Here is a 16,326-nt window from a genome sequence, read left to right as displayed (position 1 = left end):
TTCTTTGAATGAATTTATTTAGACATTGAAATGGTTTTTAACATTACACAATTATACATCAGATCAGTATGTGTGATTGTCAATACGTTCATCCCAAACACATGATACAGTTAATAAAATCATTACAATTTGAAACTAATATTTAAAACAACAAAATCCTTACATAATTGTTTTGAGCATTCAAAAACAAATTTTGAATTTAGCTTTACAAATCTATTGAGATTCTAGCTGTTTAACTACCCAAAAATTTAAAAACTAGAGATTAGTCATAAGTACTGGCTGAATGGTACCCCATGCCAGGCAAAACATCTTGCACACCTGAGGTATTTGAAAAATAAATTTGAAAATATATTCTAGTGAAAAAGACAATCAAATAAGCATAATATTGTACATCATACACATTGTCTGGATGGGATTGTGTGACAAATCCAGTTAACAGTTGTATATACTTATGTCCAGCATACTGACCTTTAACAGCTTTAGCTGAATGTCCTGTCAAGTATACACCACCCATTAGAGGAGGTACTTGAATTTCAACTATTACCAGTAGACCATTACCAGTGAATATACAATTATGTAAAAAATATTCTCATTGTATAGCATTATAAAATTGTTTTGGTTTTTAAAGCATTCACACAATGTCAATAATAAAACTGAATGTGACAATGTCAGAAATATAATTGATAATACTGACAAATGAAATTCATAACCCATAATTACTGAGCCTTACATTGCCATGCAAGCACAACAGTAAAGACATAAAAAAAAACAATCCAAAAGTGATGATATCTAATCAAGAAGGGATGAAACTGACTGGCAATATTTTGTGTGGCCAGATTTTCATACAGAAATAATGTAAGTTATTGTATTTAAAAATAATTCGCCTGTAAAACAAACATTCACTCAAATTACCCATCAGCACTAATAGACTTTCAATTCAGATGTAAATGAATTAAATTCTCAGTGCTAAATTTAAAAAAATAAATATATTGTAAAAATAAAAAGTAATTGAATTATGCAAAATAAATTTCACCAAGTAAAATTAACACTAATTAGATACAAACAATACACATGTTACAAGAAATTAAAATACACTAGTAAAGAGATTATCTACCACAGAATTATTGCTAGTTGTCTTAAGATGCCCACAGGCTACAAATATAATACAAGTAACTTAAGTAAAATTAAGACATGTTGATAGGTATTGTAAGTAAGAGACTATAGAAACATGAGCTGCAATAGTTAAAATACTACACACCTCATGACATCAGTTTACATAATTTGAATACACATTTTGTTATACTGATAGAACAGTGTAAAACAAAATCTTCCAATACTTTAAGTAGAGCATCAACTTTAAACCAACTAGAAAAATATTGTTTCATTTCAAATGAGGTCTGAAAGGGCCATAATGGAGTGAATTTGTTTCTTGACAATATTTATAAATAGTTGAATAGTCTTGGATAATACATTCATCACAGCAGGCAAAAATCATTCAACACATTCAATGCCAGACACTTCACTTCATGCTGAGGTGCTTCGCTTCATGCTGAGATGCACACTTCACACATGGTGAGACACCATAAGTGATGATACACAACACAAGGTGAGACACTACACACAAGGTGACACACTAGAGCTCACCCTACAATGTGTATAACTAGCACAACAACCCACATGACACAAGTCAGACAAGCATCAATGATGACTAGTACAATGGCCAAACCTCTGGTCTCTCCACTGCTATCAAAACATTGTATATTCAGGAATGGTTCAAATACACTTTTCTACTTCCTTTAATATCTACAAGACCTAGTTAAACACATCAGAGCAGTGCATTTCATAAATTACTTTCAATGTACAAATGTAAATATACAATCAACATGAAAAATATGGACGAATTAGGTAACAAATTCTATTATTGTAAGTGTGAGGGTGATTACAAATCTTTGTACATGTAAAGCTAAAAAGGAAAAAAAAAAAATTCCTGAAAAATTCTTTGGTCTAAACTAAAAGATATCTTGCAATGTTAAATACAATGATCACACAGCTTGAATTCATATTATGCCAATACAGAACTTGCTTTTCCTACAGCAAAGTCTAAAAATAAAACAAAAGGTAATATCACTATGTATTATGCAGCCTGCTATTGTTTCCTAAAGAAACAAAGATATATGAGACTCAATCCTCCTGTTATAGAATTTTTCATGTGAAAACATTTCACAAACAAAAACTTAAGTCTTGTTAAAGAACTAGAAAAAATAATGGGACAAATTAAAGCTGGTTTACCATAATCTAGAACTCACATGATCAGAATACTTAATTGGTTGTTCAATGATATAAGTAAACAAAGGTTTATCTCTGCTGTTACAGGGTAACAACACACTAATGGTGTCTTGTCTACACTGTGTCTACACAAATGGTGTCTTGTCTACACTGTAACAACACACCGATGGTGTCTTGTCTACATTGTGTAACAACCTACTAATGGTATCTCTACACTGTAACAACACACTAATGGTGTCCTGTCTACGATGTAATAACACACTAATGGTGTCTTGTCTACACTGTGTAACAACACACTAATGGTGTCTTGTCTACACTGTAACAATACACAAATGGTGTCTTGTCTACACTGTAACAACACACCAATGGTGTCCTGTCTACATCAGTTTGCTGTCTACTTGTTTAAAGCTTCCCTGCAGCTAGTATCACATATTACATTTGGTGTTCGTTAGTGCAGGAGAAATTCAGTGGTGAAACCTGCAGGATCCTGCAGGTGTACTTCACTGTTGTCACCAGCAGGCATGAGTAATCTTGTGGTGGGACCACCTGCTTGCAGGGTCCAAAGTTCTCTGAGGTTCCCTCAAAACCTCACTGACATTACTGTCGCTGACGTTGTCACAAGACCTCACTGACGTCACAAGAGATGCTGTTTATTACAGAGTACTGACAGCAACACCCAAAAACAAACAAGAACCCAGAAGTGACTTGATAAAGTTTGCGAGCTGTTGTCTGCTGAGTGAAAGTTTCTACTGTGTGCGTCTGACTGGTAGGTGGGGTCAAGGCCAGTCAGATGACTGACAGAGGACTTCTCTAGCGAGACGAGCAGGAAGGGAGACAGTGTCAGGTAGGACAAGATGGTCGGGCTCCCCATCTTAAACAGGTTGTGGATTCTTTCAGCCTCGCTCTGGCAAGCTTCCACCTGGGGATCAGGAAATAGGGTCAGACTTTATTCCTTCACAACATTGTTAAAATACAACTCTCAAGGCAAGCCCTATACCAATACTAAGATGGGAAACTTTATGGAGAGGTAACACAGGAAAGTTCTTTGATGCTGTGGTTTAAATCCATGCCTGTTGCATGTCATTTTTATGTTAAGGGGACCAGGACATTACCTGCAGAGCTGTAGGTAGCAGGACATTACTTGCAGGGATGTGAGACTAGGACATTACCTGCATAGCTGTGGGTAGCAGGACATTACCTGCATAGCTGTGGGTAGCAGGACATTACCTGCATAGCTGTGGGTAGCAGGACATTACCTGCAGAGCTGTGGGTAGCAGGACATTACTTGCAGGGATGTGAGACTAGGACATTACCTGCAGGGATGTGGGACTAGGACATTACTTGCAGGGATGTGAGACTAGGACATTACCTGCAGGGATGTGGGACTAGGACATTACCTGCAGGGATGTGGGACTAGGACATTACCTGCAGGGATGTGGGACCAGGACATTACCTGCAGGGATGTGGGACTAGGACATTACCTGCAGGGATGTGGGACCAGGACATTACCTGCAGAGCTGTGGGTAGCAGGACATTACCTGCAGAGCTGTGGGACTAGGACATTACCTGTAGCGCTGTGGGTAGCAGAACATTACCTGCAGGGATATGGGACTAGGACATTACCTGCAGGGATGTGGGTAGCAGGACATTACCTGCAGAGCTGTGGGTAGCAGGACATTACCTGCAGAGCTGTGGGTAGCAGGACATTACCTGTAGAGCTGTGGGTAGCAGGACATTACCTGCAGAGCTGTGGGTAGCAGGACATTACCTGTAGAGCTGTGGGTAGCAGGACATTACCTGTAGCGCTGTGGGTAGCAGGACATTACCTGCAGAGCTGTGGGTAGCAGGACATTACCTGTAGCGCTGTGGGTAGCAGGACATTACCTGCAGGGATGTGGGTAGCTGGACATAACCTGCAGAGATGTGGGACCAGGACATTACCTGTAGAGCTGTGGGTAGCAGGACATTACCTGCAGAGCTGTGGGTAGCAGGACATTACCTGTAGCGCTGTGGGTAGCAGGACATTACCTGCAGGGATGTGGGTAGCTGGACATTACCTGCAGAGATGTGGGACCAGGACATTACCTGTAGAGCTGTGGGTAGCAGGACATTACCTGCAGAGCTGTGGGTAGCAGGACAACCTGCAGGGATGTGGGACTAGGACATTACCTGCAGAGCTGTAGGTAGCAGGACATTAGGACCTATGATGACAATGAGCTCGCCATTGACACTCAAGTGACCAAAGACGTCACACTCCTGGACAGAGACGTGGTCAGACAGACTGGTCAAGACGTCCATGGTGGAGATGGTTCTGGTCTTCTTCAAGTTGGCAGCTTCAGACATCAGGCGCGGGTCCCAGAGAAGGGTCAGTTGGGTGGCTACAGACAGACATTTTTTATTAGGGCAGTGTGGAGGGTCAGTTGTGTGGGTGGTCAGTTGTGTGGAGGGTCAGTTGTGTGGGTGGTCAGTTGTGTGGCTACAGACAGACATTTTTTATTAGGGCAGTGTGGAGGGTCAGTTGTGTGGAGGATCAGTTGTGTGGGTGGTCAGTTGTGTGGGTAGTCAGTTGTGTGGAGGATCAGTTGTGTAATTAATATGTATAATGACTTGATGGAAACTATACAAGCACTGGTCCACAGCTCTATAAGATGAGGTGACCTACCACATATAGGACAACATGCTCCAGGGGGAATAACTCCCTCACAGCTGGCAGGGTGCAGGGGAGGACACTCAACCCTGCTGCAGGTCTTCCCAGAATCACCTGTCACACACACACACACAGGGATTATAAACATGGATATAAGTCTCATTAGTTTGGTGAAGGCCTACGGTAAATTAATTAGGTAATAAAGAAAGAGGTAAATAAAGTAACTGAGGTAAACTAATGAGGTAAGTTCCTGAGGTAAATGAATAAGGAAAATTACTGAGGTAAGTTACTGAGGTAAGCTAGTGAAGTAAGTTTCTGAGGTAAATAAAACAGTTTCTGAGGTAAATAAAACAGTTCATGAGGTAAAAAAAAAAGTTCCTGAGGTAAAAAAAAGTTCCTGAGGTAAATAAAAAAGTTCCTGAGGTAAATAAAAAAGTTCCTGAGGTAAATAAAAAAGTTCTTTAGGTAAATAAAAAAGTTCCTGAGGTAAATAAAAAAGTTCCTGAGGTAAATAAAAAAGTTCCTGAGGTAAACTACTGAGTTAAATGTACAGAAATAAATGTAAAACTAACCAAATGCGCCACACTTTCCACTGTAGTCAACAGTGACCCTGGCAGCCCATGCAGCACACTGACTGACGTAGGTCTCACCGTCATGTCCACAAACTGGGCCAGAGTTTGAACAGGAGGTCTGTGAGAAAGGGAACAAATTTGATCATCACATGTTCAAAACATGTGCAAAATTGATCATCACATGTTCAATACATGTGAAAAATTTGATCATCACATGTTCAATACTTCTAAAAAATTGATCATCACATGTTCAATACTTGTGCAAAATTGATTATCTCATGTTTAAACTTGTGAAAAATTGATTATCTCATGTTTAAACTTGTGAAAAATTGATTATCTCATGTTTAAACTTGTGAAAAATTGATCATCACATGTTCAATACTTGTGTTTAAAGTTTGACCATATCAGTTAGATAATACATAGTTTAATTCTCATATTTAAAATACAATTCACTTACTAGGAATTACATTTAGCCATATTTAACTGACAATCTAAATTACTCATGTTAAGTCATGTTGAGCATACAGTTTGACCAGATTTATCTGACATTGCAAACCAGAATAGTTTATTTGGCAATACAAATGAGTGAGCTTTACCTGGCAATGGCCTCTGTAGGCCAAAGATTTCCTGTGGGCCAACAGTAGACACATATTGGTAAACTCTTCCCCAGTTGTACTGCACACTGGGTCGTGGTGGTGGTAGTTGCATAGGAGGCCGCTCTCATTGACTGGAAACACATGATGGTAGATGTGGTGTCAGATGGTACATGGGATGGTAATTGGGATGGTGTGGGATGGTAGATGTGTGATGGTATGATATAAGGGAGAGTGTGATGGTAAATAGGATGGTGATAGTGTGAAATGTTAAGTTAGATGGTGATGGTTTGAGATGGTATGATATAGTAAGGGTATATGAGATTGTATGCTATGTGATGGTACTGGTGTGAGATGGTGATGATATATGATGGTAAGTGCAATAATATAAGGTTATATGATGTGAAAGTGATGGTATGAGATGGTGGTGGTTTGAGAATTGAGTGACATTTGACAAAATGGTTATACAGCACTGCTGGCATGATGGGTGCTGTGTGATGTATTTGAGTGACATGTCATGTTGATGTGTTGACATCATGATGTTCTAACATGACCAGATGTGGAACAGCTGATGACCTACCACACTCATACTGTGGACAGGGGACAACAGACACATCATTCAGACAGATCTGTGGACGTGGCACGCAGTGTGTTCCTGCTGGACACACATCCCTCTGTGAACACACGTCTCTGTCACTACACGCCTTCTTTGCTGTGAAGCTGTAAACTCCAGCACATTTGGCGTGGCACGCGTTTGGGTAAGTTTTTCCATTGGGGCCGCATACGGGGTCATATTCAGTGGGGCAGCTCCCTGGCATACCTGTGGGGGTGACACCAACAATTTTTATTTATTATGGACATATTCAAGTTATGTTTACATTTGAATTTTTTTCCAGTTGTTATCAAATGATAGGGTTAAATTGCAGCACATCAATCTTAACTGTTTTTTACAGGAAAATTAATCATGAAAAATATAAAAAAATCTGTTACAACCACTGACCAGTGTAGAGGGGGGAGTTGTCAGGGTGACAAGTCCTGCGAGAACAAATCACTTTCCCAGAGAAACAAACACATTTACTGCCGTCCACAGAAAACTGAGCACCGTGTTCTAGAATTTGAAAACAAATGTCTCATGCAACAACATCAAGTAGAAAGTTGAGTCACAAATGATGATGGTACCAACCAGAATAAAATTAACGCCTACCTCTGCTGTTCTCATGGCCCAGTTGGCAAGCGTCTCGCCTTAGACAAGGTAAAGACTTGCAGTTCTCTATCAAACCCTTGCTGCTGCAGTAGCAGGCCTGGTAACAATCTTCCTGGAGTGAGACGTCGGCATCGAGGTTGGCCAGTCGCACGTTGGTTCCCTTAGGCACCAGGAGTTTGGACTCTTGACCCAGACGGCAGGCTGGACAAGGCAAACAGGGAAACATATAGGGAAACATATAGGGAAACATATAGGGAAACATACAGGCAAACAAACAGGGAAACATAGAGGGAAAAATATAGGGAAACATACAGGCAAATATACAGGCAAACATACAGGGAAACATATAGGCAAACATACAGGGAAACATATAGGCAAACATACAGGCAAACAAACAGGGAAACATAGAGGGAAAAATATAGGGAAACATACAGGCAAATATACAGGCAAACATACAGGGAAACATATAGGCAAACATACAGGGAAACATATAGGGAAACATATAGGGAAACATATAGGGAAACATACAGGGAAACAAATAGGCAAACATATAGGGAAACATATAGGGAAACATATAGGGAAACATACAGGCAAACATACAGCTCATCATATAGGGAAACATACAGTTCATCATACAGGCAAACATACAGCTCATCACAGGCAAACATACAGCTCATCATATAGGGAAACATACAGCTCATCATATAGGGAAACATACAGCTCATCATATAGGGAAACATACAGCTCATCATATAGGGAAACATACAGCTCATCGTATAGGGAAACATACAGCTCATCATATAGGCAAACATACAGGCAAATATACAGCTCATCATATAGGGAAACATACAGTTCATCATATAGGGAAATATACAGTTCATTATATGAGGCAAAAAAAAAAAAAAGAAACGAGAAGACTATCAATTTCATTGGTGTGGTTTTAATTAATTAGAGTGCATCATTAGATTCTGACCTTTGTGACAGACGTACGGCAGACAGTCGTGTTTACAGACCCGTCTCCTGACCAGGCACACCTCATCCACCCCACAAGGGTTGGGGTTACACGGGTGCTTGACCTCCATAGTTCTGCTGGCATATGGGCTGGGATCTGGAACAAGCAGGCATGTTACTTTAACTTTAAGGAAATTAAGAAATCTTACATAGGTACTGGTCCTTTGTTAACTTCTATGTGTTATAACATAAAACAAACAACACTTATGCAGGTACTGGTCCATTGTTAACTTAAGTGTAACCATACAACAAACAACACTTACGTAGGTACTGGTCCATTGAGACACAAGTCCCATGTACATGTTTAGAGGGGAGAGCATTACAGAGTGCTGGGACAGTTTGCTCCCCTGACTTGCTGGTGTCTACACACATGTTGAGTACCAACAGACAGTCCTCTCTGTGGATAACATGACAGTTAGCGGATAATCACAGTAAACAAATCTCAGTGGATAACATGACTGTGGATAATCACAATAAACTCTCCTCTCTGTGGATTACATGACAGTTAGTCTCACTCAAACTGGCTCACCATGATGTAATGTGTATGTGGATACACCACTGATGTAATGTGTATGTGGATACACCACTGATGTAATGTGTATGTGGATACACCAATGATGTAATGTGAACATGGATAGACCACAGAAGTAATGTGTATATGGACACAACCAATGGTCACTTACTTGCATAGTGTAATCAAACTTTGTTGTGAGATGCAAGGCTTGATCTCCAATGCACAGGCTATGGCCTTCCACATAGCTGGTTTACACTGGTCAATGTCTGTATGTGGATAGAAATTTACTGTTTAGCTTGACCAGTGGTTCTTAACTTGGGTTCAACATAACTCTACAAGTTCAGTGAGTCAGTCTAGGGGTTGGGCATAAGTCAAGACACACCCAACCCATATGATTCACAATCTGATTTTGTCAGTGTGGATGATAGAACTATTAAAAAGGCTTGGGTGAATTCACAAATGAAATTGGTGGGGTTACATACCTCCATAAAGTTTAAGAACCACTGAACTAGAGGTAAACTTATCTATGTCTGAATAAGGACAGCAGCTAGCACTTCAACTAGACTAGAGCTTCAATTAAAGGTAATAATTTTGGCCCTTACACCTTATAAACTGACCAGACAATGTTAACTAGGGTGGTACAACAGATGGACAGACCTTTGACTGGAATGGTCAGCTGGTGAAGATGGATGACTCCGTTCTTCCAAAAGTTGTAAACTCTTTCAGCTGCAGCATCAGCTGCGGGTGTACAGCTACGGAACAATTCTGTTGGACGATGGTTGAAGTTGTGGCAGAAGGACAGGCCACTACAGCCCAGCTTACACGGCAGATCAACTGGAGGTGGCACAACAGCATTTCGTGAGATGGGCAACATGTTGAACATGGCAGTGGATGAGATGTGAACATACCATCATTAAAACATGAACCTACCATCATTTAGATATGAACCTACATCATTGAAACATGAGCCTACCAGCTTTTAAAAACAAGAACCTACCATCCTTAAAACACAAACCTACCATCATTGAGACAGTTGTGCATGCTAGACTCCACGGTAGAGACAGGCTGGATGTAGGAACAGCTGCTTTCAAACTCAGATTGGTAAGACAGGCGCTTCCTGTAGGTCTGCAAGTAGAAATGTTGGCATTGTCACAAGATTAAGTTGTGACTGGTGTGTCAGACAAGTAGAAAAGTTGACATTGTCACAAGGTTACCTTTGTGACTCAAGGGGCAGACAAGTAGAAATGTTGACATTGTCACAAGATTACCTTTGTGACTCAAGGGTAAGACAAGTAGAAATGTTGACATTGTCACAAGGTTACCTTTGTGACTCAAGGGGCAGACAAGTAGAAATGTTGACATTGTCACAAGATTACCTTTGTGACTCAAGGGTCAGACAAGTAGAAATGTTGACATTGTCACAAGATTACCTTTGTGACAATACAACAGTAGACAACACAGCAGATATGTGGCATCTAGCTACAGCTTTAGGCTGACCAGATTTAGCATGGGGAAAATGCACTAAGTGACCTCAAAGATTTATAGTCTGAGAGTAATAGGTTCTAGTAGCACACACCACAGCATTAAATGGCCATGGAAAACCTCAGTGTTAGGAATGTGGTAGGGGGCCTATCATAGTGTCATGGTACAATGCTTTTGTCCTGAGTGTAACTGACCACATCCAATGACCTAAAATTGTCCAGTGTGTGAACTGAACCCTACCAATGACCTATTATTGTCTAGAGTGTGACCTAACCACAAGGAATGACCTGCTATTGTCCAGTGTGAACTGACCCCAACCAATGACCTACTATTGTCCAGTGTTACCTAACCACAATGAATGACCTACTATTGTCCAGTGTGAACTGACCACAACCAATGACCTATTGTCCAGTGTTACCTAACCACAATGAATGACCTGCTATTGTCCAGTGTGAACTGACCCCAACCAATGACCTACTATTGTCCAGTGTTACCTAACCACAATGAATGACCTACTATTGTCCAGTGTGAACTGACCACAACCAATGACCTATTGTCCAGTGTTACCTAACCACAATGAATGACCTACTATTGTCCAGTGTGAACTGACCACAGCCAATGACCTACTATTGTCTAGAGTGTGACCTAACTACAAGGAATGACCTGCTATTGTCCAGTGAGAACTGACCCCAACCAATGACCTACTATTGTCCAGAGTGTGACCTGACCAAAAATGACCTACTCCTGTCTTGAGTGTGAACTGACCACACCACCTGACCCACCTGTGAACACAGCTCCCTACACCTGGCTGATGCTGCCTTCCCACAACACTGGAACTTGGCGTTGTCCACAGACAGCGGCGCTGATTCATTTTTCTTGGTCTGTGGGTTGTGGAGGAAACACTGCCACAGGGGGTCCTGGGGAGAGGGAATGGTAAGTCAGGGTTAAACATAACATATTGGGGGAGGGGGGAGAGGGGCAATGGTACGTCAGGGTTAAGCATAACTTATTGGGGGGGGGGGGCAGGCAATGATGACAGCCACAACAGGGAAGGGAGAATGGTATGTCATAGTAGGGGTGGGGGAAAAACAATTTTTAAGGAGCTGTGTGTAATAGATTTAAAGTACTGTAATTCAGTACTACAATTAGAACTTACAGTGGGCTGTGGATAAGCCCTGTGGCCTACAATTACAACTTACAGTGGGCTGTGGATAAGACAAGCCCTGTGGTCTACAATTACAACTTACAGTGGGCTGTAGATAAGACAAGCCCTGTGGTCTACAATTACAACTTACAGTGGGCTGTAGATAAGACAAGCCCTGTGGTCTACAATTACAACTTACAGTGGGCTGTGGATAACTGCAAGCCTTGATGACCTCTTCAATCTGATCTTCTTCAGACATGACGGTCTGCAGGACACTGCGACACTTGGACTTGCAACTGGCGGTCTGGGCTTTATCACAGCAGGGGAGATCTATGGACAAAGGGTATGGTTTTAGTACAACTTTTATGTTCAATGTTTTGGGTATGTGCGCAGAAACACAGACAGAACGACTGTGGCAAAAGGCCAGTGACCGATGTAGTGAATGGCTGTGTGCAGAGATATGGTTAAGATATAACTAACCAGACTAAATAAGACTGGCTACTTACAGTGCTGTGTACTGTTTGACTGTGGTTGCCTCTGCATCAGGACACAAGTCTCCACCATCTTGTCAGTGTCCCTGCAGTGTTGACCCAGGACCTTCCTGTTGGGTCGCAGGTTACTGCTGACACCGGCCAGATAAATTCCCTGACACACGATGCCACATGACGTCCCAATGGCCTTGCTGCAGCAGGGATGACCATCTGACCACAAAGAAAGGGAAGTGATGTAAACTACTTTCATTGTTTATAAATGCTGAAGACATTGTGAGAAACGTCTTACTATATATAGTCCTATGGTCTATTAAATAAATTAAAAACGTGACCCTTTGGTCTCATGATTAAAGTAAAAACGTGACCCTTTGGTCTCATGATTAAAGTAAAAACGTGACTCTTTGGTGTACTTGCCTTCCTGGTTGTTGATACATGCAACTAGTGAAGCTTCTGAGTTTTCTTTACACGACCTCTCCATTGTGTCTCTACTGTCAGCCTGTGAACAGGACAGAGCTCATTAGTAGGGTGTGGTCAGTTGTGTGAGGTAAGTTGTGTGTGGTCAATTGTGTGGGTAAATGAAAAGTGTGCTCATCCTAACTGTGGTCAAGAGGGTAAATTTATTTTACAGTGGTCATTTACATTGGACAAAGGTGGGTAGTCAGTTGTTGTATACTACAGGGATGTGGTCAGCCATGAAAGACCCATGGCTAAAGTATAGTCGGGTGTGATAGCCTTTCAGGACCCACAGCCAAAGTACATAACCATGTTTCAAAATCCTTTGTCTCTCACTAAAGTACACCCACCCAATTTGGAGACAAAAAAATAAAATCCATGCCACCATTCTCTGTTCTACCCTTTAATTTCCCAATTTGCAGCTTTCATCTCCCCATCTCTGACATCCAACTTTCTAGAACATAATACAGCCACCCAGGGAGTCAAATCATACTACTCCTCCACATCAATAACATCCATTGTGTGTCTTCACTTGACATTACTACATCAATTACATTTTTTACTGCTCAAAACTGGAAGAAACAACTGCAAGGGTTACAGAATTTAAACCTGAGAAAACAAATAAAGCCCAGATAGTGTGTGAACAAAGACTAACCCTCCACTAAGCATCAGCCCCCTCAGGGCACTGGCAGTCAGGTAATTTCTGTAGAAATCACCTCAGCCTGTTTACTCCAGCATCTAATGCCAGCCCCTGGCATGACTCAATAATACTGGTGTAGGGGAGATAATTATAAGGCAGAGCTTCAATCAATACCCGCAGTCAGACCAGATCAAACCATGAGTGGATGTCAACATCAAAGTGAGAGGAAGCCAAAACTTATCTATTTTATTGAGTGGATGTCAACATCAAAGTGAGAGGAAGACTAAACTTGTCTATTTTATTGACTGGATGTCAACATCAAAGTGAGAGGAAGCCAAAAGTTATCTATTTTATTGAGTGGATGTCAACATCAAAGTGAGAGGAAGACAAAACTTGTCTATTTTATTGAGTGGATGTCATGTCAACATCAAAGTGAGAGGAAGACAAAACTTGTCTATTTTATTGACTGGATGTCATGGCAACATCAAAGTGAGAGGAAGACAAAACTTGTCTATTTTGTTGCTGTTACTTGGCAAATGAGGGAAATTATTTTTGTTTAATGTGTCACTTGGAAAAGTTATTTTAACTTGTCTACTTGGGAGGTTTAAAAATTGTCCATTAGATTGGTACTACCAGTCAATGTGAGCTTATCTTTAACTGTTAAACACTGCAACAAATCCTTAATGTTGACAACATACAAATTGTAACATCTGTTTGACAGCCCTGTGAGGCATAGTTTCTCCATATGTAACACTACCATACGAAATCATCCCCTTGTGTATATGATAGGACAGCTAAGCATTACATGTTGTATGTGATGGGTAACACTACAGTATAGCATGGTACAATAAGCACCCAGCTTTTGTTAAAATCATACAGCAGCTCATAAGCACATCAGGTAAACATGATGCACTTAAGGAAAAAATACCATAGCCTGACAGAAAATTGATATTCAGACATCGTTAGTGTTTAACCAAGGTGTTTTTTACCCGCCTGACACCCGCCTCTAACGAGCAATGTTCATCAGCTCTAAGACAGGTGAGCTGCCTGCAGTAACTGCTCCATCTTTAGGTAAACAATCAGCTGCTGTCAAATCAACCGTGCCACCAGATGACATTCCTCTGGCCAGGTTTTTATGCCTGGCTGAACCAAAACGTGCTCAAATAACTTAGGCTTGCCAGGTTGAAATGTGTACATGTACAGTTACACTGGGGCGGTGTACTGGTATATGTACATGATATATAGTGCTGTGCACTCAATATATGGCGTAAATTTATGGTGTTAGTGATATGTACATGATTTACATCAGTTATTAATTTAGATCTACACAGAATGTACAATGTACTGTGTGCACCTACTCTACATTCAATAATCTTGCACAACTAATAACAGTTGTCTATACATATCCAGAATCAGGGAGGGATATATCCCCACTTTGTGTATTTATTTATAAATGTTTGTGTATATACATATAAAAAAATAGATGATTATACAGTACACACACATATATAATGCCAGATGTGTTTAGTGGAAGCCAACAGTGACAAGTCACTTCCCCCCTCCCTCCCCCCACCAGCACCCTGGTCGGAGTTAAAACAAATCTGGTGTTTGTTTATTTTTAGGATAAACCAGGCTGACATGGGCCATGGCATGTGCCAGATTAGCTGGGGGGGGGGGGGGTGCCAGATTGGCTGAGGGGGGTGCCAGATTAGCTGGGGGGGGGGGGAGGGGGTTGCTACATTGGCTGAGGGGGGGGGTGCCAGATTGGCTGAGGGGGGGGGGGGTGCCAGATTGGCTGAGGGGGGTGTGCCAGATTGACTGGGGGGTGTGCCAGATTGGCTGAGGGGGAGGGGGGTGTGCCAGACTGACTGAGGGGGGGGGGGTGCCAGATTGGCTGAGGGGGGGTGTGCCAGATTGACTGGGGGGTGTGCCAGATTGGCTGAAGGGGGGGGGGGGTGTGCCAGATTGGCTGAGGGGGGGGGTGTGCCAGATTGACTGTGGGGTGTGCCAGATTGACTGAGGGGGGGGGGGGTGTGCCAGATTGACTGGGGGGTGTGCCAGATTGACTGAGGGGGGGGGGTGTGCCAGATTGACTGGGGGGTGTGCCAGATTGGCTGAGGGGGCATGCCATTGGCTGGGAGGGGGGGGGTTGCTACATTGGCTGAGGGGGGGGGGTGAGCCAGATAGGCTGAGGGGGAAGGGGGATGTGTGCCAGATTGGCTGAGGGGGGGTGTATGTGCCAGATTGGCTGAGGGGGGGTGTGCCAGATTGGCTGAGGGGGGGGGGGGGTGAGCCAGATAGGCTGAGGGGGAAGGGGGATGTGTGCCAGATTGGCTGAGGGGGGGGGGGGTGTGCCAGATTGGCTGAGGGGGGGGGGGTGTGCCAGATTGGCTGAGGGGGGGTGTGCCAGATTGGCTGAGGGGGGGGGGTGAGCCAGATAGGCTGAGGGGGGGGGGGGTGTGCCAGATTGGCTGAGGGGGGGGGGGGGGTGTGCCAGATTGGCTGAGGGGGGGGGGGGGGTGAGCCAGATAGGCTGAGGGGGGGGGTGTGCCAGATTGGCTGAGGGGGGGGGGGGGTGTGCCAGATTGGCTGAGGGGGGGTGTGCCAGATTGGCTGAGGGGGGGGGGCCAGATTGGCTGAGGGGAGGGGGGTCTTCCAGATTGGCTGAGGGGGAAGAGGGATGTGTGCCAGATTGACTGAGGGGTGTGCCAGATTGACTGAGTGGGGGGGGGGGGTGTTCCAGATTGGCTGAGGGGGGGGGGGGGTGTGCCAGATTGGCTGAGGGGGGGGGGGAAGGCCAGATTGGCTGAGGGGAGGGGGGTCTTCCAGATTGGCTGAGGGGGGGGTATGTGTGTGCCAGATTGACTGAGGGGGGGGTGCCTGATTGGCTGAGGGGGGGGGGTGTTCCAGATTGGCTGAGGGGGGTGGGGGTATGCCAGATTGACTGAGGGGGGGTATGTGTGTGCCAGATTGACTGGGGGTGTGTGTTAGATTGACTGAGGGGGGGGGAGGTGTTCCAGATTGACTGAGGGGGGGGGGGGTGTGCCAGATTGGCTGAGGGGGGGGGGGGTGTGCCAGATTGGCTGAGGGGGGGGGGGTGTGCCAGATTGGCTGAGGGGGGGGGGGGTGTGCCAGATGCTGCCTTCAGCTTCAAGTCAAACAGTGAGCTATGGCAGCTGCTGTCCTACAGCTTCACACGCTAACAGCTGCTGTCCCATAGCTGCACATGCTAACAGCTGCTGTCCTACAGCTTTATGTGCTAACAGCTGCTGTCCCATAGCTGCACACG

General features: G+C 43.3%; 1 protein-coding gene across 1 annotated transcript in view; it reads right to left on the bottom strand.

The window, feature by feature from the left end:
* Nucleotide 1: 1 nt before the first annotated feature.
* LOC131952818 (reversion-inducing cysteine-rich protein with Kazal motifs) overlaps nt 2-16,326 on the bottom strand; it is a 42,864-nt gene continuing 26,539 nt past the window's right edge. The window contains exons 6-22 of the mRNA XM_059315678.1: nt 12,359-12,440; nt 11,960-12,154; nt 11,653-11,783; nt 11,092-11,226; nt 9,847-9,952; nt 9,485-9,661; nt 8,997-9,093; nt 8,577-8,710; nt 8,276-8,410; nt 7,303-7,503; nt 7,099-7,206; nt 6,679-6,918; nt 6,102-6,232; nt 5,506-5,623; nt 4,949-5,047; nt 4,456-4,664; nt 2-3,205 (exon numbers count right to left, since the gene is read on the bottom strand). Coding sequence (XP_059171661.1) covers nt 2,921-3,205; nt 4,456-4,664; nt 4,949-5,047; nt 5,506-5,623; nt 6,102-6,232; nt 6,679-6,918; nt 7,099-7,206; nt 7,303-7,503; nt 8,276-8,410; nt 8,577-8,710; nt 8,997-9,093; nt 9,485-9,661; nt 9,847-9,952; nt 11,092-11,226; nt 11,653-11,783; nt 11,960-12,154; nt 12,359-12,440 — 2,583 coding nt within the window. The 3' untranslated portion in view covers nt 2-2,920. The remainder of the gene's footprint in view (nt 3,206-4,455; nt 4,665-4,948; nt 5,048-5,505; nt 5,624-6,101; nt 6,233-6,678; nt 6,919-7,098; nt 7,207-7,302; nt 7,504-8,275; nt 8,411-8,576; nt 8,711-8,996; nt 9,094-9,484; nt 9,662-9,846; nt 9,953-11,091; nt 11,227-11,652; nt 11,784-11,959; nt 12,155-12,358; nt 12,441-16,326) is intronic.

Source organism: Physella acuta, unplaced genomic scaffold (assembly GCF_028476545.2).
Source record: "Physella acuta isolate Inbredline_101_S28 unplaced genomic scaffold, ASM2847654v3 ptg000890l, whole genome shotgun sequence".
NCBI lineage: Eukaryota > Metazoa > Mollusca > Gastropoda > Physidae > Physella > Physella acuta.
The sequence above is the reverse complement of the archived record's forward strand: the minus strand, read 5'-3'. Positions and strand labels throughout refer to the sequence as shown.